Source organism: Medicago sativa, chromosome 3 (genome assembly GCF_051527215.1).
Source record: "Medicago sativa cultivar Bolivia chromosome 3, Bolivia_mono, whole genome shotgun sequence".
NCBI lineage: Eukaryota > Viridiplantae > Streptophyta > Magnoliopsida > Fabales > Fabaceae > Medicago > Medicago sativa.
In genome coordinates, this window is record NC_140751.1 from 71460226 (window position 1) to 71487625 (window position 27400).

General features: G+C 32.4%; 1 protein-coding gene and 1 pseudogene across 2 annotated transcripts; one reads left to right on the forward strand and one right to left on the reverse strand.

Annotated features, from left to right (window-relative positions):
- Nucleotides 1-5942: 5942 nt before the first annotated feature.
- On the reverse strand, nt 5943-6904 carry LOC146939831 (agamous-like MADS-box protein AGL80 pseudogene; annotated as a pseudogene).
- A 6986-nt stretch (nt 6905-13890) lies between these two features.
- LOC146939832 (guanylyl cyclase 1) lies at nt 13891-25380 on the forward strand. 2 transcript variants are annotated; one of them, XM_085753372.1, is made up of 10 exons: nt 13891-13972; nt 15011-15318; nt 15425-15549; nt 17842-17953; nt 18955-19029; nt 19931-20019; nt 20096-20154; nt 20591-20663; nt 24814-24889; nt 25021-25380. In XM_085753372.1, the coding sequence occupies exons 2-10, from the start codon at nt 15157-15159 to the stop codon at nt 25093-25095; spliced, it is 846 nt and encodes a 281-aa protein (XP_085609498.1). In that variant the 5' UTR covers nt 13891-13972; nt 15011-15156; the 3' UTR covers nt 25096-25380. The 2 variants fall into 2 exon arrangements, with proteins under 2 accessions (XP_085609498.1, XP_085609499.1); XM_085753373.1 differs by lacking the exons at nt 13891-13972; nt 15011-15318 and adding an exon at nt 16573-16808.
- The last annotated feature ends 2020 nt before the right edge of the window (nt 25381-27400 follow it).

The following is a 27400-nucleotide window of genomic DNA, read 5'->3' on the forward strand; positions in this document are numbered from 1 at the left end:
AATTTATGTCAATAAAGTAAAATACAAAAGAATTTGAACATGGTACATAGATGAAAGAAGTTGAGCTATTGAAATTACTTTTTTATCCTTTACTTCGGAATCGGATTTTTTATGTAGTTACGGAAACTAATCTCTCAGTTGAGAAGAACCACAATGGGAGCAAAACTCTCTGCAATTGGAGAAACTAATCTCTCTGTTGAGTAGAATCACAATGGAAACAAAACTTTCAAGAGATTCATGCACATTATATATTACTTCTTCGATAACAAAATATAAGCAAAAGCATCTCTAAAAGAAAAAATTTGTTAAATTTTAGGTCAAAAACATTTATTTTTGAAATTTTGTTTGTTTATATTTTGTTATAGATAGAGTGTTATTATACATGCATCCCATTTTATTTAATTTGTTGTAACTTTTGTGAGTGTAATAAAGGAAAATACCATTTTTATGCAAATTGAAATCTCTAGGGATTTATTTGCACCCACAAATGGTAGTATTATTAAGGCAAAACTTTTATGTAAAGTACTTTTAATCATAAGGGAATGTCATTAGTAAAAAAGATTTTGCCAGCTTAAGTTTGGGTGGATGGGTTCCAACGAGGCACTGGCAACGCTTGAAAGATTAGTTTATGTAATTATAGAAAATATTTGATTCAGAACAATGAGAATGAAAGCAAAAGATTAAAAAAGTAGTACTGAAATCGGATTTTGCCAGCTCAAGTTAGGGCGGATGATCTCCAATGAGCTAACCTTTTGGAGAGTGTAACTTGTTGTTGTGTTGATCTTATATGTATCGAAATTGCAAATGCATCTACAAATATGTTTCTAGATAGTCAATTTTATCCTCGAATGTGGTTTACATTGATCAATTTAGTCCATAAAATTACCAACAAAAGAGGCACTAGGGATGTGTTGCAATCTCAATACATTTATGAACTATAGTGATAGTGTCTCACATTGTTTACCTACGGATTTTTGTGAGGGGTCAATTTCTTTAGTGTGTGAAAATATATATATATATATATATATATATATATATATATATATATATATATATATATTTCTCCTTTTATTAGTGTATTTTATTACTGGTTATTTCAAGTGATTAATAACATGGTTCAAACTGGGGTGGGAATAAATTAGGCCGAGTTAGGCTTTGTAAGGCATAAACATAGTTTGTTAACAAATTTAAGACCTAATTCTCGCATGCGGTTTGTCATAGATTTACTTTTGAGGTCTGAGTTTGGCCTTCTGAAATCATGATACGGCCTGCTAACCTGTTTAAAAGCTTATTTCATATGAACATCTTTAAATAAGTAATGTGGTATAAGTTTAAATAGACTAGCGAACTAATATATCAATGAGATTAAACTCTCTTTTTGTATTTAACATGAATTTTTAGAGAACGTGACTAAATAATTAAATATTATATCATATTTCAATTCTAGTTTATAATAATACTTTTAGATAATACATTTTGGGTGGATTAATTGAGCTTCTTAAAAAAATACATTTAAATCTGTGAAAAATTAATTTATACTAATAAGCTTGGATAAATGAAAAGGTTAATGAATTTATAATTGAATTCAATGTACAAAATATAATATTATTCATATTTACTTAAGTAGGTCGGCCTAATAAGCCTAAAAGGTTTTTTTTAATGGTCAGTGGTCTGACCTTTTAAGCTAAATGAGTTTCTAAAAAAGCATAAATCTTCTCTGTTTAAGTAAAAAGTCTGGTATGACCTGTAGTAAACTAAGTCGTAGGCTCTTTTTTTTTTTGAAGGAAACTCGTAGGCTTTTGTAGACCAATCCTGTCTATTTCCATCTTATTTCAAACCATGATTTTTGCATTATAGCAATTTTTAAACAAAACTTAAGAATGGTGCCAATGGAATTCGAACCTACTACACAATGAATGATATTAGTCTTCTTTTTGTTCAAGGGACTATTAGTCTTTTGAAAGTTTTTAATAACTACTTTTGGTCCCTGCTTTTAAGTCAAATCATGTGTACCCTTCAAATTTTCAAATGAATTTTTGCATAAACGTTTAGAATATTATAAGAATCTCTATATAAATAAAATCATAAAAGTTCATATTTAATTAATTCATGTTGTGTTAAAAAAATCATTTATTTTTTTTTAGAGATTCTTATTATATTTTAAACATGACCGTAAAAAAATTAAATTTCAAATGATACACGTGAATTGACTTAAAAGTAGGGACTAAAAGAGGTGATGAAAAAAAAATTAGGAGTAAAAGTCGAAGAAATTTTTACAGGGATTAAAATGAAAAGTTAAAATATTTATAAGGATCAAAAATATATTTAACCATTTTTTTCTAATCATTAAATAGATAAGATAATATAGATATGGAAATTAAATAGGTAGTAATGTAGTCTTTTTTTAAGGGGACTAGCTTATAACATTTTATTCGAAATCAAGTTGTAGATACAAGGTGGTACGTCAAGGAACAAATGAGAGATAACTAAAGATGGGGATATATTCGCTATAGTGTGAGCGACACCATTGATTTGTCTCTGATTAAACTCGACATGAAAGTTTGAAAAAATAAATTAAAATTCTGCTTACATTCAAACTATAATGCTTCCAAATTCGATAATGTCATTGCTGCCTCACTGAAAATCATCCACCACTTTCTTTGAGTCTAGCCCAAAATCCATATTGTCCAATTAGATATCAGTCCCCCACGGTGTAGCATGATGCATACTAAATGCTTGCCCTACTTCAACCAAGCATGATGGAGAGAACTAGAAAGTCTTTGCAAGTGCTAAACAACAATTTTCATCGTGAGTACACATTTCAATCCCTACTTTGTCTCGGGATAAAGAAAATTAAATGTTTATATATTTGTGCCTCATAAGTTGCGTCTCATTTTCACTACCCTGAAAATAGTAAGCAATCATCTGCAAAAATGAGTTGAGAAACAACATGGGCATTCCAAAAAGTGCTAATGTAATGAAAATCTCCATGACCCTCTACTTTCCAGATTATGGTTGATAAGCTTTCAACAGATAGAATAAATAGATGGAGATAATGGACCCCCTTGATGCAACCCTCTACTAGGAGATAATGAGTTGTTCATATTGTTTTCCAACGAAGAACCAAGAGGTGAAAGACCTCACAGTGACGATGTCGTAAACATAGCTACACAATCTCACTGGTAAACTTGTGACGAGATCTTCTGGCACTTCAAATGAATGAAATCAGAGTCGTGGGTCTTCAATTCAGATTCAAGAACCTTTTGTTTCTCATCATCTTGTAGAACAACAAACACAAAATCGTCGTCATCGACGATGTCGCTGGAAGAAGTAACGAGAACACAAGAAATCTCCCTAGTCTTAATGGAGAATCCATCAAATTCTGGTTCAATTGAAGTGTTGGAAACCGAAATTATTGGAGAATCGAAATTGCCGAAAACAAATTCATTATGTGAAGCTGGGAATTTCAAAATTTGTGCGGAAGCTGTGAGAATTTCATCACCGCCAGATTCTTCATCTTCGTCGTATGTTGAACTGAAAGTGGAAGCATCATCATCTTCATCCCAAGAGTATCGCTCTGATGCCATATTATGAATCATTGAATTGTAGGGACAAAGATCACAGTGTTCAGCAAGAAGCAAGCATAAAATATTCATGTGGGAGATACTCATAGAGATTCCTAGTAGAATAAATATATTGATAAAAGAATGTGTAAATGGTATGGTACAATAGAGAGACTTATTTATAGGAGTGAGACGGTGTAACTAACTCTTAACTACCTAACCAAATTGACAACCTATCTAACTAACTCTAGTTGATTAACTATAGTGTAATATAAAGATCGGATTTTTTTTGGGTTAAATATGTTTTTGGTCCCTATAAATATACCAACTTTTCGTTTTAGTCCCTCTAAAATTTTCCTTCAACTTTTAGTCCCTATAAAATTTTCAATCACTACTTTTGGTCCCTATTTTTAAGTTAATTTTTGTATTTTTTAATGAAATTGTGCATAAATGTGTAGAATATTGTAAAAAAAAAATCCCCAATAAAATTAGAATTTTTTAACAAAACATAAATTAATTATGAATTTTTAACCATCAAACATATAAAAATTCATATTAAATTCATGTTTTGTTAAAAAATTCTAATTTTTTTTGGGAGGGATTCTTATAATATTATGAATTTTTCTGCAAACTTTTATTCAAAAATATGTATTCTACATATGAGTTTACTTTAAAAGAGGGACCAAAAGTGAAGATAGAAAATTTTTGAGGGACTAAAACAAAAAGTTGGTATATTTATAGGGACCAAAAACATATTTAACCCATTTTTTTTTAGCTTAGTAATGTTACCATTTATTTCACATTCTATAATTCAATTGGTCCATGCAGCTTGTTTTATGTCATTAAGCAAACGGATATGAAGATCATCACTTATCACATGGACGGTCATCTAAATCATTTAAAGGGCTTATTATAGTTAACCCTTTTTTTCTTGTAAGATAAAATTAACACTTTTGTTCGTTTAGTAAAAGATAAGTTGCACAAACCAAATTAAGAATCCACATTCCACCATATAGGGATCAAAAGGTGAGAGTGGCTAAAAACGACTCGTACATTGTTTTCGACAATAGACTAAAAGTAAAGCAAAAAAGGTAGTGTTAATATATCCGTTTATGAAAGTAGAGGTGCCGTTAGTTCTTGACTTTTGCTTGCTTTTTGTAAAGCTTAACTTTTGTGTACCTGCTCAAAAAAATAACTGTATCAAGGTGGCTGAATTCTCTACAAAGTAAGAATACAAATATACTTATTGAAAATTGGTTGAGTTCAAAATTCAAATGAACCCTGCTCGTGACAAAAACGTATTAGATAATAATAATAACATTATAGCATAGCATGGACCACCTCCAAATCAATATGATGATTTCCATTCACTTAGTAATATATAGTAGTTCATACATTTACCGAGCCAAAAAGAAATTCAAATCAAGATGGTTTCATAAATGTGAATTTATTATTTTCACGTGATACAAGATTACCAGAATTGTTTTGGTCAATTAGGGATGGAAATATAATTTGTGGTTCAAGACTTTCTATCCATTTGATCATTTCAAATTTCAAACATGTAATTAAAAATGTGTACATGTTTTTATAAGATTTAAAAACCAGAAACTACAAATACATGAATGGATCATCTTCGTTTCCTCTCTTACGTACTAGAGTTTTTTTTTAGGGAAAAAAAAACTCTAGTGCGTAAAAATATAATTATGATTATATGTCATTAAGTGAAGTCTATTTTTTATGTCAACTGAAACTAGAGTATAAATTTTGGAGTGAATACTCATTTTAGTCTATAAGAAAATTTGCAAGATTTAATTTAGTTTCTCAAAAATAAAAGTGTTTTCTAATCTCTAAGAAAACTAAACGGAACAAGTTAGTCTCTACATGCGTTACACTTTGTTTAATTGATAAAGGAAAGACAAAAAAATGAAAAGAAAATATTATAGTTTGATATGAAAATTATGATTGAAAAGAAATGTGTATAAATAAAATAACATAAACAACCTTTTCAAAAATTTGATATGATAAAAATAAATTTAAATAGTATTTCATTACAATCAATGAAAATCACATAATATACAAATAAAATAGTGAAGTCTCATTTTAATCCTTGAGAAATTTTGCAAAACCAAATTTAGTCTCTTAGAAAAATAAAGGTAACTTTTAGTCCTTGAGAAAAAATAATACAGGACATCGTACTTTATTTAACCTTTGTTTGGTTGATGAAGGAAATATGGAGAAAAAAAATAAAATGAAAAGAAGAGAAAATAAAGTTAGATGATTATTAATAAAGCGATACCAATGGTCATTTTACAACTTTCTCAGATGGAATTTGAACCATGTTTCTTCGGGCCATGAAGTAAAAATATTGCAAAGGTTTTGAAAGCCACAAGCAAATAGACTCTTTTATTCAATCAAACCAGTACATAAACTTTCTTATAGAATATTAATTCAGAATTATATAAATTAATAAACATGTGAAACTTAAGCCAAACAAGATGACTAAATCACACATAGGAAATAAAGATGTGGATCCACCTCAAAATGTATGCAAAACAGACATAGAACATCTCATTCAAGGTAATAAATTAGGCCAAAATCGATTTTGAAGATTGACATCATCAGGACGACCAAATGGAATTGTCTCATCTTATTGCCATTCATAATTGAATCCATAAAAAACTGTCTTTGCATGATGTCAGCATAATTCCTAGTCATCCCAACATGGTCATGACCCATCATTGCAACTTCATCATTCATGGGTGTTACTTGTGGTGGTGGTGGTGCCATTTGAAGATGGACTTGGCTTGAAGTTGGAATCGTCATGATTATTTGACTTTGACTTTGTCCAATATTATCACTACCAATGTCCCCTGCTTCCAATCTTCTACCAATGTCCTTATTATTTCTGCTCAATCAACCAAGCAAGATCATTCACATCAGCCATTGACATATTGTTGTGCACAATTTTACCTGCACTGAGACATTGAAACATGAGAATTGTCATCTCTTTCTCCTTATTGTCTTTCGTTTGCTTCTTTACCCACTCTTTAGCCTTCAAAACCCTTTGTTCCATGAAAGTTTATTGATTCATCATTTTTTTTGCTCTACTCCAGTTCAGGCATTGTTCTGAATTTTGATAGCACACTTTGAACTCCCCAAGGGGATGGCCAAATCTCAGTTTGAGGTTCGTTAGGGCCATAAATTATAGCACAAGCCTTAATTCCACAAAGGGTGGTTAGTTCGTCAGCCTTTTTCAACAGACCCTTCTTCCTCTTCTTGTATGTTGCTTTCCTTGCACCATCGTTGACAATGAAAGCAAGTTTCCCCTTTTTTCTAGTCATGGTGTTGTGACAAAAATTAATGCAAAAGAAAATTGAAAAAAAAAAGTTTGTTTTTTATGATTTTTTTTTTGTCAAGTAGTCTAGTGGATATAATTCACCTTTTTCAAGGTGAATAAATGGGATGTCCGGGGTTCGAACCCCGACCCCTGCATATAACAATGCATGTCTCTGCCAACTAGGCTATGCTCACGGAGACTTTTTGTGATTTTTCTTGTTGTGAAAAATGTCTTGTTAGTTTTTGCATATATAGACCAATTTATATACTTGCTTTTTTTGTTTACTGTCTTACTGATTCCCAACTGACATTTGTTAGCTGTAAAATGTCATTTTATTTCCATTTCATCCATGTAGGATATAGAAAATCAAGATCTTTTATGACTTTTAATTTATAAAATTTACATTATCTAAAATATCTTTTTTTTTTATTGAAACAATATATAAAATAGTTTAACTGATGTTATTGGTGTGAGAGGATTGGATTATATATCAAATATATTTTTATTTTTAATATAGATGTATCAAGAGTCTTATTCTGTATATATTCTTGCACATAGATATTCTGATAGAATTTTATAATTTTTACTGTTAGTTTTTAAAATCATACATTTATAGTATGTTACTAAAAAGTATTAAGTGTGTGATTCTTTTATTATTTGATTTATTCTTTAAAAACTTTTTTCTTAAAATAATATAATGAAGGTGGTCACCAAAATATTTTGAATTATGACAGCTATTAAAATATTTAATTAAGTGACACAATTATTATCTTGGCTTAATTGCAGTTTTAGCCCTCTAACTTTTTCAAAGTTGCGATTTTGGCCCCCTAAGAAAAAAAACTACAAAACCGCCCCCTAAGTTTTGCAACTGTGGCAGTTTTGGCCCCCAAGGCCAATTCTGACTCGGTCTACGCTGACATGGGACCCTAAGTGAGGTTCACGTGTCTTTTTTTTTTTTTTTGCCTTGGGGGGCCAAAACTGCTACAGTTGCAAAACTTAGGGGGCAGTTTTTTAGTTTTTTTTCTTAGGGGGACACAATCGCAACTTTGAAAAAGTTAGGGAGCTAAAACTGCAATTAAGCCTATTATCTTTCAACTGTTTTTAAGAGAATTTTAACTTCATCTCACGAACTTACAAGGTCAAACTTTGATGAAAGAACTTTTCAATCTCAGGAATTAGTTCAACAAAATCTCTAAGATTTCTGATTTTTCGCATTCTAAAAACTAGAGAATCTAGAAGTAGCAAAATAAAAGAAAAATTTCAGTCTAACATGTACCAAAAAAATTGATTAATATCACTAATTTCCTAGCAACGATGCAAAAAACTTGATATCTTTCCGCAAGTACATTATTCTATTGAGTAGTAAAAAGAGCATCGATCCACATGGAGTTAAAGCGATTGCCAATCTATTTTTTTAGTTTTTTTATCCGAAAAGGAATAAGTTTTTATGTTCCATGTTTGTTTGGTTTAAAATTTAGATAAAAAGCGTCATGGGATTGTTGATTTCATCATAATGCTAAATTCTAAATATTCCCTATCTATTTTCTATTTTATAATGAATCATTTCTAAGGACAAGGTGTTCTTTGGGATTTTATGTTTCCTTTCAAAATACATAAATGTATCTCAATGATAATCAAGCCTATTCTCACGGTTGATTATCATTGAGACCCTTTAAGCGCCTTATTATCCCAAGACTCACAAAACTATTCTCATGTTTTGTTTATCTTGACTAATCTCATTTGATCCAATATCAAATTTTACCTCTTGGTTCTTCGTTTGATATTTGAGATATGATTAAATAACAATATCAAACTTCACATCTCGGTTCTTCGTTTGATATTTGTTATAAACTTTAACAACGATGAGATTATATTAGAAAATGATTTTTTATAAAACATATTATAGACTTGGGTTGAATATGATTCAATCATTAGATTATTCCAACAATCCCAAGACTACAAAAGTCTACTCACTCATGATCATAGTAGACAAGAGATTAAAATGTAAAGACATAAAAATAAACAACTGGAATGGTAAAGTGCAGAAATGTAAAGAGCAGAAAAGTAAAGAACAAGAAATATAAAGTGCAGAAAAATAAGAACAAATAGATTATAACAATGTAAAACTTTGCTTTCAACTTAGAGTAAGTTCACAAACATTCCAAGATGTTTCTCAAGTCTGATATGAGGCCTATTTATAGTCAAAAATTATAGACAAGACATTCAATTCGGTTTACAAGCCTTAAACTAGAGAATTGCAAGAGTTTGTAACAATCATTTTCTGACTGCACAGGACGCACAGTCGTGCTTAGGGGTCGTGCTTGATGTAAGATTTTTACATGTCATAAAACTATATACACGTTAGTATAATGTAGGATCGTTTCCACAGGGAGTTGCGTTAATCATAAGCGTTTTCACAATAATTCACATTAAGGGTTTGGATATAAATTGTTTGTTTGTAAAACTACTTCTAATCGACAATAAAATAAAACGAGAAGAGATAGAACTATTTCGCTTGCGGTTAAAGATATCACCCAAGCATAACAGCAGCAATCTCTCAATCGATTAACGGATTCTAGCTTTATAACCAATGTTATCACAATCATTTCTACAAATATCCTTCGTGTCCAAAGCGATATCGTTATTTCTAAAGTATCGTTTAAACATTCGTGTCCAAATCGTTTAAACGATAATAAAGTCGATCGGATAACTTAATCGACCGTGTCCAGCCTGATTAAATGTCCGAAAGCATTAAGTTCTTGATTAAAAGTGATTATCAAAGATTTACAAACTTGTCAAGAGTGATATAACTTAAGATAGATTGTTATTCTAGTCATAGATTCAAGAGTTCGTGTCCAAATCATCTTGAATCTCATTGAAAGCATTAAGAACAAGAATAACAACAATATTGAATCATTAAGCTAGAACCTTATATATTAAAAGATCAAAAGATTACATAATAGCTTGTTTGATTACCTCAAAACTACAAGAGTAGATGATAGCTACACATAGACATGTAAACTATGCAAAGGATGAAGGAAAGATGAAGATTCCATGCCAGGATCCTTGATGTCTCAATGAATCTAGGGTTGAATCTACTCCTAAACCACTTGCTTTGTGTTTCTCTCTTTGAAATAGCTCTAACCTCTCTCTTAGAATGTATAAAAAATATCTAATGGAATAGTGAATGGTAATAGAGAGAGGGAAAAATTCTATTTAAATGGGGCAGCATACGTGTTGCACGCTTAAGCGTGCTGAGGACGCTTAAGCGTGCTACACAAAATATCTTCTGTTGACCAATGGGGTGCTGCCACATAAGCTGGGAAAATATCTTCCTTCTGAAGTAGATGAGCACGCTTAAGCGTGCTAAACGTGTGCAGAAAGCGTGCAACGGCGATTTGGTTCTGGAACTAGTACGCTTAAGCGAGTTGAGGTCGCTTAAGCGTGCTGCTTGAACTATGAACAGCGTCCTGAAAGCGTGCAGAAAGGTGCTCTCGACATTTGTCACGCTTAAGCGAGCTGAGGTCGCTTAAGCGTGCTCTTCAAATGCTGAAAGCGTGGCAGCAGCGTGCCAATAGCGTGCACAAAGCTGCTCTCGGCCCTGTTGGACGCTTAAGCGAGCTGAGGTCGCTTAAGCGTGCTACCTTGAGTTTAAAAACTTCTTTCTTGTTCCTTGCTTGTCATTTCCTGCATAAGTTTGGTAGAATGAGGCATGTAAAGCATAAATGGTATAAAACACAACAATTAGTAGCTTTTCCTAAGATAACTTGCATAACAAGTCACCACAATGCCTCTTTTAACTCAATGAAAATAATACTTTTGAGCACTTATCAGTGCTCCATGTCATGCTCTTTCACAGCTTTTCGAATTCCTATATTCTAGAATGCACACGGTCTTGCTTGAAGGGTGCACCGACCATGCTCAACTTCCTTTCTTCCTTCTTTTCTCTACACATGCATACGGTCGTGTTTAGGGTCGTGCTCAATTTTCTGATATTGAAAATTCTTCATTTTCTTTATTATTTGTCCTAAAATGAAAACTAATATTTTATAATAAAATAACTCTAAAGTAAAACTAAAATTTCACAAATATTATTAAATTCAAATGTTAAAAACACACTAAATTAAGACTTATGAGATTTGCACAATCTAAGTCTTGCCAAATAGTTGGTCACCCACCAGCTAGCTGTACAGTGATTGTGTGGACGTGAATCCATCCATCCAACTTTGAGAAATGTCAAAATGAGGAATAAGCTGTCTAACCTTCCCTCAACAACGAGTTTAATTTTGACACGGTGTAAAAAGTTTTATATTATCAATTATGATTCAAATTAAATACTGCTAACTGACGGTATAAAAAATATTTATATAAATTAGATCCAACCTAGAATTTTGTTTTGCATGTGAATCGAGATCATGACTTTAGAGAATTGAGATGTATTTTTTTAGAGGAGAATTGACATGTATTTTTTTTTTTTTAAGGAAAAGAGAATTGACATGTATTGTGTGTACTTTTAACACATACATGTTTGGCTCTGTTTGGTAAAAATAGCGGATAGCTGATAAGTTAGCTGATAGATTTTAGCTGATATGTTAGCTGATAAGCTAGCTGATGACTGATAACTGATAAGCTAGTTGAAGTGTTTGGTAAAATTAGCGGTTTAACTAGCTGATAAATGTAAAATGACATAAAAGTGTATTATTATTAATTCAAAATATAAAGTTTATATAACTTGATATTTAAATATTCAGGAATTCTTAATTCAATTTTGTTTTTTAAAAAGTAATTGAAATTTATAAATTTAATATATCTTTTATATTGTAAATTAAATTTTATTCACTAAAAAATTTATTTAAGTATAACGAGGTATATATACTTTTTTGTCAACGGAGGTATATATATTTTTTGTCAACAACATAAGGCAAGAGAGATAAATAGAGGTATTTTGTCAAAAAAAGAAGATAAATGGAGGTATATATTGTCAGCAACATAAGACAAAAGATAAATGGAGGTATATATATTGTCAGCAACATAAGACAAGTGAGATAAATAATAACGAGAGATGTATTTGTCAAAAAAAAAAATAATGAGGGATGTATATTTATTAGGGAAAAAAAACGAGGGATTTTTTTTTGAAGGAAAAAAAAACGGGGGATGTATATTAGGAAATTGTAGGTTTGAATTAAATTATAATAAAAGGGTAAAAATGGATTTTAGATAAAACAATAGGGGTAAAAGTGGAAGAAAATATGAGAAGCTATAAGCTATAAGCTCAAACGCTACTTGGAATAGCTTCTGAAAAATAGCTTATAAGCTCGTGAAATAAGCTATAAGCTCATGGTCAAAAAGTGTTACCAAACAGAGCTATTTTTGTCAAATGAGCTTATAAGCTAGAAGCTAAGAGCTAAAAGCTCTTTTTTGGTGTTTACCAAACAGACCCAAAATCATATTTCAACATATAGCTAATAATGGGATCTGGATTTGCTGATGTAGCAAATTCACATAGTTTGCCACAGTAGGAAAAGAGAATTGACATGTATTTTTTTTTTTTTAAGCTGCTGCTCATCACTCTCTAATGTATCAGTTACTCAACCCTATATTTATCTTCTTTTTTTTTCCTTTTATTTAAGTGATTTTCATATATTTTTCCTTTTATTTAAGTGATTTTCATATATTTTGTCAACAAAAAAAAGTGATTTTAATATATGTTTACATTTTTCTTCATAACTTTGTCGTCTTAGTGCTACGTTGGTTTGTTTTTTTTTTTTTTTTGAAGGAACGTTGGTTTGTTCTTTGGTTGGTGTAACATTGTTTTGTTTTATCGTCTTATTACGATGTTAGTTCGGTTCAGATTTAATATTAGCTTTGATTCGACACAGATTCGATCAACAATTTTTGTGTCTTCAACTTCAAGGATCCAAAGGCATAAGTATTTCATAACTTTAATTTGTCATATTTGTAGGCATTTTGTTGTTGTATACTATTAACTTGAGTGTTACAAGTTTGTTTAGATTCATTCTTTTTTATTTTTAACGATTTTGAATTTGCGTCGTTCGATGCATTCTACCAATTTGAATTAATTAATGCATTTTTTAGTAAAAAAAATTGTGGAGCAGAAGAATTTCACATCTTCAAAGGGCCAATATATTTTTTTTTGTCAAGTAGCTGGTGGTTAAAATTCACATTTTAAGATGAATAAATGAGGAATTCAAAATTCAAAGTATAAATAAATTTATACTTCTTCCATCGATTTGTATAGTACATTATAACAACAATTACATACATCAAGAATAAATTGTTACTTTTTTCAAGTTTTTTTATAAGAGACAAAAATTGATGTATTTGATTTATAAATCAAAAACATCAACTTTGGTTGATTAATGTATCTTTTATTAAAAGGATAGGAGAGAGTATCTATACTATATATAAAGAAAAGAAAATAACACCTTTCGGCTTTTTTGAACTGACTTTTTCTTTCTAAAAATGCCCTCAATTTCAGTATAAATAATACATGTAACAAATAGATAAGAATAAATTAAATATAAAAAAATGTAACAAACACAATATGAATATATATATATATATATATATATGTCTGTTTTTTTTATCATTTAAAAAGTGTAACAAACTAGATTGGTATATTTATACTTATTTTTTAATTATCTCAATTATACTTTTAAACAATTTTTCTATAATAAAGATTGTTGTTAGTGTCATTAAAAAAAGAATTTAGATTATATTTTTCTGTTATATTATGGGTGTCATTGAAATAGATAATCATTGTTATATTTTTAGTTTTAATCAAAATCAAAATTTCATTAAAAAAACACCGTTCATAATTTTCAAACGTTAACGCAATAAAATGAGCAGAAAGACGAATAGACCGGCAGTCTTTTCTCTAGTATATAATCATAATTTGACCTTAGAAAATAGAGAGAAAAAAAAAAATAGGAGAGTAGAAAAGGGAGAGAAAAAAGAAAAAGGAAAATCATCATCAAATTCAACAAAATTCTGGAACAACCTGTCTGTCTCCGCTTCAACACGCGCACGCGCACGCGCCTTCTTCAACCTTGTACGTTCAATTTCATCTCTGATTCGTTCATACATTTATTGCTTAATTATTTTTTTGTTTGAATTCGCTTATGATATATCAATTACTTCTGTTATCCAATTCGATAATCATAAATCATAATCTTGTTGTTACCTCGATGAAACTGTTGAAATTTTATTGCATTTATACTTGTGTTAAAAATTTGCTGATTTCTAGTTTCAAATCAATCATTGATTCCTTTGCTGATATACAATTTCTTATCATTTGAAATTTTAACATTGGAAGGTTTTAGTGCATGTTTGAAAACCGCGGTGAGTTTGACAAAATTACAGTGTCGGTATGTGATTTTATTGTAGCTTTGGAGCGTAGCTTTTGCTAAAATCAAATAAGCACGCCATGATTTTATCGAATTCACCGCAAATTCAAACATTTACTTGAAAATGTTGGGTTTAAGATAAAGGGATTTAATCCCTCTAGTCACATTTATAAGCAACTTTTGCTTTCTGAAAGGAAAGTTTGTTATGAAACTTCGAGTATAATATCTACAACCTATCACAAAAGCTACATGATAGAGATTCTAATCAAACGTTTTCTAAGAAGTAAACTTCATTCTTGCTCATTACAGCTAAACATGATACTTTTTTTTTAACTAAAATCATGTTTGCTCGTGTAAAAGCAAGTTTGGGAAGCTTTTCAAGGCCGTTTATGTTTGATTTTGTGCAATTTGTATTGAATTTGGACGATCCTCATAGAAAAGTTGGAGGAATGGGTAGGGACGTTTGTTTTTCATTTTTAGACTTTAATATTGAAAGTTTAAAAACTTGAATACATAGTGAATGGATGGTTTCTTGTCAATCCCCAATTTTTTTCAATTTTCAAATAAGAATAATGTTAATTTAAGATGAAAAATTATCCCTCGCTGCACCAAACTCATTCATCCAAATATACTCTTAATTTCTTATTTTGCGGCCTTCGGTGAAATTGGTGTTCCTAACTACAAAGAATTTGAAAGAATTATATACATGACTTCTAATAATTTTTATGTCAATGCTGCTGTAGGTAGGTATATACTGCAAGTCTGCAACTCTATCAATTTGCTTGGGACTCTACATACACTACAAGGACAGCTTATACCTCTTTGGACTCTTCTGATTTTCTGAACCCTTTTTGGAAGTAAACGTTGTACACATTCAATTTGGTCATTGATGTGGCCTATATGCCTGCTATTCAACAAGATTCTTAAAACGGAAGATGAAAGAGAATTAAAAGGAGAAAATTTGAGTACGATAGAATCATACCTGTTTCAGCATTCATCATGTAACGCAGATTCCCATCCTCCGTCGTTACGGCGTTCACTTTTCGTTGAAGTAGGTGCATGTGATTAATGGCTGAAATTTTTTATTCTGCAAAGTGTAAATATTTTGTATCCATTATACATACTGTTAGTAAAGTTCTTCCCGATCATGCTTGTAGGTACCACTAATAAACCAAATATATACATGGGATTGTGGCCTTGCTTGTGTAGAAATGGTTCTGAAAACTATTGGTGTCAACAACTTCGATATTGAAGCACTGGCTGAACTATGCCGCACAAATAGGTCTTTTTACTTTATAAAAGCCTCGATATTTTCGTTACTGTTATATGGCATCCTTTAAGATCCTAGATGATATACACATGACTATGTCCAGTGCAACTACGAAAGAAGTATAGTTCATACATTTTTAATAGGTTAAGAATATTGAAGTTCCTGTAGTAGGCAGTACGCACACCAACAACCATGTGGGGGACTCGCTGTGAGTTCCACTCAAAGTTGTGAGAGTATACACTGCAAGACCATGGTTATGCAAGTACATCTTTAGTCCTCTTCTCCTTTCCTCTCCCCCACCGATGTCTTAATTTAATTGAAACTATTGACAAAATCTTAAAATGTTAGTTAGGTGACAGGGTTACTTATTTAACTTTACATTACATTTTGGACCACGTTATCATCAAATTTTCTGGCCTAAATACATGGATAATGGGTTTCTTAAAATGTTCTGACCAGGGTTTCTTATTATATTAATATTACAGATAATCAGCCTTCCACCTTCCACTTTAGTTTATTTAGCCCATAACTGTCACTTGCATTATACATTTCTCTCCCACCTTATCACCTTAATATGATCATCTTATCTTGCTTTATGTGTTTTAATATATCGTGTATCTATATTATTACTTTATAATACACCATTGTTGTTGTTGTTAATATATGTGATACATTGTTTTGGTAAAGGTTTGTCAAGAACCAACTATCCCAAAAGCTTGAGTTATTAAGTTAAGGCAGTTGTATACCTGAGTGATTTTGTGACATATCTCATACCTCTCATAGAAAGGCTCTGAGATTCGGGTTAGAATTGTTGATAACGCACAGGCCCCTATATTGTGCTCGAGTTCAACATGAAAGTCTTCAATATCATGCGATAAATTAACTTTTGACCACTCATAAAGGCTTTGCTATCCTGTCATAAAATAACTCTCCTAAAAGTTTGAGCTTTTGGGTGTTTGTATGTAGATATCCCTAGTGTTTTAGGCTCCCTACTTGACAAGTGATACTAAAGCGAATGGTCGTGTTTGAATGTAGATATCCCTGGTGTTTTTGGCTCCCTACTCGACAAGTGATATTAAAGCGAATCGTCGAGTTGGCACAAGTGTGAAGAGAGCGTCAATGCCCAGTTTGGAGGAGATCTGGCTCTTGGGTGTGGGCTTCGCTCTTGGTGACAACGTTGAATGCATCAAAGGCTTCTACTTTACAATGTGTTTGTGTGCAATACTCACACTTGAGAGGGAGATAGCTAGGAAGCCCAGTTTGAGTTATAGGTGAGTATAGGAATCCTGCACTGGAAATAATGGACAAAGTAAGGACTTTATAAGAGGAAAAGATCCATAGACCTACTTTCTTATGGTTTAGAGTCGAGATGTGTGGTTAGAACTATTATGTGGTTCCTTACTCAATTCATTGGACTTAGATTTCCTTTTTTTTTTTTTTTGTTCCCCTAACCCAGTGGGTTTTATGTTAGTTGGAAAGTACCTAAACCAACCATAAAATGACAAAATCCTTGTTATCGCTGGTAAAAGTTCAGAAACCAACTTAAAGTTGGTCATCATATATTGATAGTATGTAAATAGGAAATCGAAAGTATAGGAATTAACACAGTCTGGTTCTGCACATGATTTTTGTCTTTGCTTCCACTGTCCAGGATTTGAGTTAAAAAGCAAAGTGCAAACAGATTGTTCAAAGCAGGAGAGAAATAGGAGAATAAACAAATTCTTTGTTAATTTTAATGGTTTTTAACTTTTTTGGGTTATGTCGTCAAGTGCCAACAACAGTGTTGTTGGTCTGAATCGAATTATGATAAAACATATGGCGTAATTTGATTAATGTAGCCAACCCTAGTGGGATAAGGCTTGGTTGTTGTTAGGAACCCGAATTAAAATGAAGAGGAAATTGTATTATTAATTGGAAAATAAAGGAAAATGTATTGCAAGAGATCTCTCTTGCAACCCCAGAGCAATGCTCCTCAGAAGAATGAAACCTTCTGTCCAGCTCAAAGCTGAAAATTAACCCAAAAGAGTTACTAACTCCTTTTTTCCCTCTCACACGTTATATACCCCCTCTCACGTGTATTCTCTTTCCATCTCTCCAACTAACTTGCCAACTCGGCACTTCCCTCTCCAATTTGGCTTTTATGATCATGAGTCCTATCAGTTGTTGTCTGAATAAAATACTAAAACAGATTAATATCATGTACACCCCCTCACCCCAAAATATCAAGATGAATATCATAATTCTATATGAAAATATATGATAGACTTCTGACTTCTTCTCTCACTGTTGACTACTGTTTTGCAGCATTTGGACTGTTGACTTGGCATATTTGTTACAAAGATTTTCTGTTACTTTTTCCTACTTCACAGTGACAGTTGGTGCAAACCCAAACTATTGTGGTGAATCCTTTTACAAGGTGGTTACAAGCTCTTTAATGTTTGGGTGACACCCAATTTTTTCTTATAGGGTTAATTTCTGGGGATTGCAAACTTAACTTTTCGATATTTTGATGCCTCGGAATTATTATGTGATGATTAAATTGATGTAATAATCTTTCAAGTAGCAAATTGATGTTCCAAAGATGTTCTGAGCACCAAATGGAAGTTTATTCTAATTCATTATGTTTTTGCACAGTGCAGACTCATGTCTTTATATTAAACAAATTGAAGATATAAGTTTTTTTTGAGTATTTGAAATGTGGGTTGGAAATATAATCTTTTAAGAATGCATCAAAGAGAACATTTGGCACATGGTTAGGTGATTCACCAGTTTTAAAAGAAAAATGACTTCGTTTTTACCCAAAATGTATCTTTGCTTGGTTGTAGGTCTTATTAATAATCATTGTTGGTGATTGGGACTTGGGTATTATGGGGTGCGCAAGTCTCACATTGAGTAGTATGGGATTTTTCGGTGGAGTATTTAAGTGGTTTGGTTCTTCCCCCTTAATAGCCAGCTTTTAAGGGAGGGTTTTCCATGTGCTTCGATACTTATCAATTAGTATCATAGCTGGTTGTCAGTCCCTCAGAAAGGGCTACTTACGGAGGGACTGACCATAAAGGCTGGATAAAACTTCGTTGAGTGCATCCGCCGAAACTTCGGCTCTAAGGGAAGGTGCTATGATAGGACTTGTCCTAGTCCCACATCAAGCAGTATGAGATGCTTGGTGAAGTATTTTGGTGGATTGTTGCTTCTCCCCTTGATTACTAGCTTTTACGGATGTGTTTCCCAACTAATCAGTTGATTGGAAAGGATACCAATTTATAGGTTATGATATGTTGGTTTTATGCTTTTTACATTTGATATTGGTTTGTTGGAGATTCGGAAAGAACTTCACCAGAGAGATCTTTCTTCAGCACTCATTCGGTGCTGTGTATCTATTACCCTAGGTTGATAAGATTTTGTTTTAATGCTGTGAAGGAGGAATTGCCTAATGATCTAGAAAGAGTGGATATGCTGTTTCAGGATGCGGTGGAGGCTGGAATTGATATACAGGTACGCTTCACCATTTCTATTGTATCCCCCATGTATAATTCTAAGAAGTTGTTAGATTGTCACTGTTTGGAACCCAAGAATTGAATTCCTAAGAAAGACCGCGTTTATTAAGAAATACGAAAGAATAGCAGAGAAATCTCTCCTCCAAGGGTTTCCCCTTCACAATTGAGTTACCACTCTATTCACAATGTTTACAATACTCAATGACGATCAACTCTACATTGTGATCTCCTATTTATACAAATAGTCCTATAACAACCTCAACTAACCAACTAACTAACAACCCTATAACAATCTCAACTAACTAACAAATTTCTATAAGAGTATACAACTCTTAACTACTTTAACTACTCTAATTAAGCACTATTCTATTCCTAACAGTCACTATTGGAGAAGAAGAAGAAAATGACATAATGTAATTTCTTTCAATTAATGTTTTATACTTTAATTTTTGCGTTCATCTTGGTCGGAAATAATTTAAGGGTGTCAAATCAGTCATACTCTATGAAGCACAAATACGGACACGGACACCAGACACGATATGAACACCGACACGCCGACACGGCTAATAGTTTAACAAAATCACATAATTCAGTGTAATTACAAGTGTTGGTGTCGTGTCGGTGTCGGACACGATACGTGTCCGACACTGGGACACGCCTAGTCCGAGGAGTGTTCGTGCTTCATAGGTCGTACTTATCCATCATACGTTGAGTGTGATGGATTAGGAATTAGACAGCTTTTAAAATGGTGTTCTCTGGCAAATTTATTTGGATTGGAAGAAATTGATTTGCAGAACTTTACCATTATTTCTCATTTCTTCTTTCTGGAGACATTTTCTTTGCTTACGACTTTGTTGCTTCTGTATAAATCGCCAACAAACGTTTCCATCTTTTTACAGTGCAGGTCAATTAGTGAAAAAGAGATTTCCTTTCTCATATTGTCTGGAAAATATATAGCCATTGCATTAGTTGATCAGAATAAATTAAGGTAGAGCTTTCTTATAATTCCTTCTGTACTTTAGTTGTGAGCATTTCTATCTACTACTGAAAAGGTTTTGTTTCAGTTATGTTCGGCAAGATGTTCATATTCCTGGCGCCTTGAGCAATGACTCTGAATACACAGGTGAGCATTCATATTTTTGCCTCAACTTATTTGTATGCACTTCGTATGCATTCTTTAAATAAAAGTTACTGTGTTGCAGTTATGCTATATAAGTATCTAGCATTTAGTTAACGCAGACTTGATATAACAAGTTTAGACAAATATATCAATAAATTATTATATTTCATTTCTCAATCTAGGTTATGGGTGGGGGGAGTTTTGGTAACTCTTAAATGAGGTCTTAAATTTAAGTCTTTAGGATGGAAAAAAATAGATGTTAGTAGAGGATTTCTTCTTTTAGTGGCTTGACTCAGATTAGTTTGATTCCGGTGTAACTTTCAAATACCAAGTATCTAATACCCAAAAGGGTATACATCAATTAGTAGTATTCATTCTAACATTTTGAAATTTATCAATTGATAAAGTTAATTATCGAGTATAAATATTCTATTGACAGGTCACTATGTGTTGATATGTGGCTTTGACGCTGGAGCAGATATGTTTGAAATTAGAGATCCTGCTAGCTCTAGGTATGTTCCTTTCCCTCTTTCCACTAATTGTGTGATATCTTATAACTTAAGGAATGAATTGTGCATTTATTTTTTACCCTTATTATTAAAATCACTCAAGTGAGACCAATGCTTGAGTGAGTGAACGCACACATATTTATATACAAAAAAATATAATTTTCGAACAGAGTAATTAAGCTAACTCAATTTCCTAAGATACAATGAATCTTATGATGCATGAACCTTGGAGAGAGCTACAATAGTTGAGATATTCAATTTCTAACAATCACCCTCGTTGAAGTTATGGAGGTTTAGATAAAGAGAGGAGAGAAAGACTAAAGACAAAAATATGACTATAGTCTAATTGGCAATTTGATTATATTTTTAGTCTTTATCTAAAATATGGCTAATTTTAGTCTTTGTCCGCTCTTTATCTAAAAAACATCATAACTTCAACATGGTATCAAAGTCTATCTTGGATTTGTTTGGCTACTCACAAATATCCTGTTATGCAAACATCACACCCAAGATGTTCAACCCTGGATGTGAAGGGATGATAGCAGTATCACATTAGATAGTGATATCTTTTGAACAATGGTTCTAACTTCTAAGTGGGGAGCAACCTGCACTCTATGAGCAAGCCTTTGGTATTGATTTAGGCCCAAAAAATAAATTCTATTCCGCCCTCAAGCTAGATCATAGAGATTAAACGCATCTGACTTGCATCCCATATAAAAAAATTTGTCCCCAATGAGCTTTGGTAAGCAAACTGACCATTGATCACTTGGGTTTATACTGGGTGTGCTAATATCCCTTGAGCAATCTTCTCATGAACCAAATAACAATTGTTAAGAGTCTCACATTGGATGAGAGATGGCTTGAACAAGTGCTATAAGTGGGGGTAGTCCTCACCTCACAAGCCAGTTTTGTAAGGTTGAGTTAGGCCCAACTCAAATTATAAGATGGTATCAGAGCCTCCTCCAAGATCCGTGGGGCCACTTGCTATCAGGTTTCCGCTATCGGGCCACTCACCATTTATACATAGGCACCAAGCCCAATAGTGTTGGGCATGAAGGGGTGTGTTATGAGTCTCACATTGGATGAGAGATGGTCTGGACAAGTGTTTATAAATGGGGGAAGTCCTAACCTCACAAGCCAAAAGTAAGGTTGAGTTAGGCCCAACCCATATTCTAAGAACAATCAATCTCTATATGTTTGGTTCATTCATGGAAAGCTGGATGCAATACAAAAAGTTCCAATGTCACAAAATTTTAACTACTTTATGAGTCATTACAAACATGTGTTCACCGTAGTAAGAGTCATAGTCAAGTATTCTGCTTCAACACTTAAGAACTGCATTTTGTTTCTTGCCTTTCCATGAAATGGGGATTTCCTCCAAAGGGAACACAGTAGCCTGAGGCAGATATATCCTACGGAGATCTAAATTCTAACCCACTCTGCAATAGTATAGACAACAATATCATTATTGCCTTCGTTACTATTGTACAATAATCTTTAATGATCCTGCAATGAATCAAAAAAAATTGTCAACTTTATTCAAATGGTCAACTCGAGAGAATTAAGGAATTGGCTTACCATATTGACAACAAAAGAAATGTCTAGTCTGGTTAGTTAGATAATTTAGCATTGCCATTAATAATTGATATTTGATATCTACTTGGAGATGAGAAAAAAATCTCCTTGGTCGGGACTTGGGAAGAAGCTTAACACTTAGATCCATCATGCATGTGAGTATATTGATTTACAGTTTAGTTTTCTGGTCTAACAGGAATATCAAAAACGTACTTTCTTTGAGAGATAGAAATTATAAACTTTAACTAAGCAACTTCATTCCCAAGAAAGTGTCTCAATCAAATGACCGAGTTTTTTGTTTCATACTGACGAAATATATGGTCCTTTAAATGCTGAATCTCATTATTATCACGTCCTATTATGATAATATCATCCAGATAAGTCACAAGATAGATACACAAATCAGATGATTACTTAAAACATATTTTGCAATCCACTTCACTTCTAATGATTCTAAATTTTTGAAAGACTCGAATGAACCGCCCAAACCATCTTCAGAGATGATTATTATGACCATATTATATTTTTAAGTTTTCAAAAGAGACCTAATTCCCCTCGAGCAACAAACCCTGGGGGTTGCTATATATATATATATCCCCTAGCAAGTTTCCATGCAAAAGCACATATTTTATGTCTAGTTGCTAAAATTTTGAGTGCAACCTTTGGCCACAAGATGAGTCTTGAGACCATCCGCTATAACTTTAGGTATTGCTTTTATAGTGAAGACCTGTCCCGCTGAATTTTTTGTTTGGAGGTAAAGGAATAAGTGTCAATACATTTGAACCATCCGCAAGGGTCGTGAAATGAGGAGTTTTGTGGGAGATAAATGAGAAAAAGGAAGGCTTACCAGTAATTTAGACTTATACACCATATTCCAGCATCCACGATCCAATACTGAAATAATCGAACTGAGGAATTACCGTATTGAAGTATCGAGAATGAGACAATACTAAAGAAAGCATCCTTGGTCATCCTTTTTTCTCAACATCCATCTCCTTATGTCTTGTCTGTTTAAAATTACAGCATTGTGGATAATTACCACGACCACCCTTTCCATGTCTTCGTCCTCGTATTGCACAATCCGGATGTGTTAAAAATAGTAACAGAACCTATTTGAGAGTCTGACTTGAGAGATTCTTTGGTCAAAAGAACTTGGAATAAATTATAAATCAGCTCCATAGTAGAAATACTAGAGTTGGCTAGAACTTCATTTCTAATATTTCAAAATCCCTATGTAAGCCATGAAGAATAAAACACTTGTACATTTTATCTAGTTTATCCAGTACCTTTTGAGTGCTCTCAGTTATAATCATCTTCACTTGCTGAATGGTAGACTGAGCTTTTTTCAGATAGGGTATTAAATCACATGATCATGTATTTGTAGTGTTGCTTGCTAAATGATGAAATAGAGACGTGAATATTGATAGGATAAACACACTTACCCTTCTTCCAAATCTCATAACAAGATTAATTGGTGCGGTAGTGAACTAGAAGCAACGGATCATTAGATTTCCAAATCAAGGATGGTAACTGATAATCAACTTTCACCCATTCTTCCTTAGTGAATCGTCAACTTTCAACTTGGATTATGGAATGATCGTAAAGTCTCTGGCTAAGAAGCCTGGCTTTAACAACTGAGTACTAGTCCAATAAATTCTTACTATTAAGATTTTTAGAGAAATTGATGGGGTCCTTCAAAAAGCAAAACTGCAAAAGAGATGTGATCTGTTTGACTTGTTGATCCCTCCCTGCAGACGACCTCATACGAAAGAAAATAAGACCGAGACTGAAATTTTCATAAACAAAGGCATATCACTAGGGGAACTTAGACCCATTACTCATACCAGATATCGATTGTAATGTGAGACTCATAACAGACTCGAGAGAGGCCGACAAGTAGTTTTGTGGTGGCATGATTGAATTCTGGCAATGTGTGGCTTTCGTGTGCTGGTTGGCTATAATATGAGTCGAACAAACAATAATTCATGATATGAAATTTGAAACTTTAGACTTTAGAGAACCTCAGAAAAAACTTTCGTCAAACGAATTTTCTAATGAAACTTCCAATAATACATATGTTCAGCTGAAGGTGTAGGTGTGTTCTGATTCTGTAACCAAACGTTTGATTAAATAACATATTGATCAGTTTAGTAGCATTTGCATACAAACCGTTCTTCCATCCCATAAACATATATGTTTACAATACAAACATTGGATTACAAACACCATCCATGTACCCCTCAAAAAAAAAAAAAAAAAACATCCATGTAAATATACTTAAACATTTGCGTAACAATGCCTATTGATTCAAGCTACCTACTATCTTACATGTACATTCATAATAGCTAAAGTTCCTTTTTACCGTGGCTGAATTTGCTAATATATCAAAGGATAACAAAACCATTGACATTAGTCAATTTTATTTATGCATTTCATTTCTCTAAATAATTTGCTTTGTGTATGGAATATATATCGCATATTGTTTGAGTGAACAAACCTTTTCCTAGTTCTTTTTTCTGATTATGATCCTACAATAAGAGTTAATTTCATAAATTCAAAATTCCCTGAAATTTATCAGGAAACGTAAAAGGATATCTTCAAAGTCTTTAGAAGAAGCTCGAAAAGCCTTTGGTACTGATGAAGATATTCTCTTGGTAAGTTTACGCATCATATACCTAAAGTCATCTCCAAGGTTTTAGTCCTATGTTCCTATTTCTTACTCTACTCGATCAATAACTTCATACTGTCATATGAAATGATTATTTTTCTTTGCTTTGCCAATCAGATATCTTTGGAGAAAAATGATCATCAACCTTCTCTGCAACTACCCATGAATTCCAATTCCAATACCAATTCTTGATTCTCTTTCCCTATTTTTCTTATATAACATGTTCCTTTTGTGTATTTTAGTTATTATACATATCTTCCTTGTGTATTTCAATACAAAACTGTATAGTAGTGATCAATTCATTGTAATTTTATGTAAACTATTTATTATTTTATCCAACAAACATGTTGGTCAGAAAACTGTGATGTCACATTGTATTGTATTGGGAACTCAATTGCATTGCTCTACTCTGCTTGGACAGCAAATGTTGTATTATTTTGCATGAAGTTAATAAAAAGTTATGTACATTCTAATTTCCATTGTGACTGATTTTCACAATCTCTTACTCTCTTATAATGTGGCATGGATATTGCAAGTAACCATTTTCGTTTTCTACTATAGGACATTTCCTTTGTTCAACAGTCAATGTCTGTAATTCTGAGCAAATTTAATGTGGTCACTGACATTAGATGAATATACTGTTTCTTCTTTTGAGGAAGATGAATATAGTGTGTATCTAAGCAGATGGACATGATTGTATTAATGCCATTCTATCACAGAGAAAGACAAGATTGGTTCTGATAATATTGTCTACTCAATAAATGCATGTGATATATAGTCATTTATTCATTCATGACCTGTTTTACATTAAAAATTATTGAATGCATCCTCTCTCATTTTGCTTCTGATGATAGCTACACTTAATTCCTCAATACCGAGTTCACTCTAAATGCATGAATGCATGTATTATATAGTATTATGCACTAGTATTATTTAACACTTATGTGACTCCCACATGCAAGATATGAATAGATAAGTGGAATGCAAGCCTGGTTTTGGGGCTTTTCGCCATTTGGAATGGGTTTTAATATTATTATTTCCTGAAATCTGGATCTAGTTGCTGTGATGCTCATTAAATAAAAATTAATGTAAACATGCAGTAGTAATTTTATGAGCAAGCACTTAAGACTGGTTGTATCAGATGGTAAAAGATATGATATTTGGGTCATGATAATAGGTGTCTTTGGGACACTTGTTAAGGATACTAAATAAAGAAAGTTTTAAATAGAAAATAACACTTTTCAAACTTTTGAGGAGTTGACTGGATAAAGTTTCAATATCATATTACTATATTTGGTTATTTAATCAATGCTTCGTGGCAACGGTATCTTTAATCAATCAGTGCCTCGAAGATGCCGGTTAACATTTCTTAAGATATTTTCTAATTTAATCAGAGATCCTGAGTTCGAATTCAATCGATGAATGCAAGTACTAATCTTTTTATAGAAGGTTTTGTCATCTGTTGCTTATTCGACGTGGTGGATTAATCGTTACGGTTGCACGTAGATGATGTATGACTCATGCAAACACAGAAAATGAGCAAGCGTGGTTAAGATTGAATAATTATATTTATGGTGGCCGTGTCATTACCGTGTTTTCCTCAAACAATTGTTTCCAATATTGTTGTGATTATTGTTTTTGTCGTGAATGACAGTGGTGGAAACATTGGTGATGGAATATGGAAAAGAAGTGAGTTTGGTCAAAACGGTGAGGTGAAAGATTCTGTTTTGTTTGTGAAAATGGAACTCCACTTTTCAAAGAATCTTCTAAAACAGAGTTCCCCGACACACCGTCTCTCTCCCGCAGAACAATAAGACATGTTCCTCGTTAACTAGATTGGATTATTAATGTAGTACCTTCGTTTCATAAAATATCTAGCAACAATTATGAAACGAAGGTAAAATAACTAAAAATTATGTCTTGAAAACCAATGTAGTACCTTCGTTTCTTCGTAGCACAAGTTAAGATTCTAAAAAGAGAATTAAATAATAAATTATGTCTTGAAAAGAGGAGATTTTAAATTTCTAGAACATTAAATGCACAATTTCCAACAAAAAGTTTCTATCTTTAATTTCTTAACTTGTGCCTTGAGGGCACAAGTTAACATTTTTCTAAATTTATAAATGAAAAATAGAGATGATACTTTTTAACGTATTTGTATTCTAAATCAAGTCTTTGGACTTTGGGTATGATTGGATTGTTATTTTTGGTGAAAATTGCTGTTGACACATATGGTTTGGTTGAGAAATACATGTAAAAGACGAAAATGTCACTCGGCAGTTAACTGTCGATGCGTCATGTATGTCATAAAATGGCAGAACCAGTTTAGGCAGAACATGTTACATGTATTTTTACACATTGTAAACACATTGTTTCAATGCCAAATCATGAAGTTAATAAGCAAAAATAACCAACAAAATTGAAAATGAAAATATGATACTAAAACGAACAAATGTCATAGAAATATGTCATCGAAATACAAGAAAGCAATGTCATG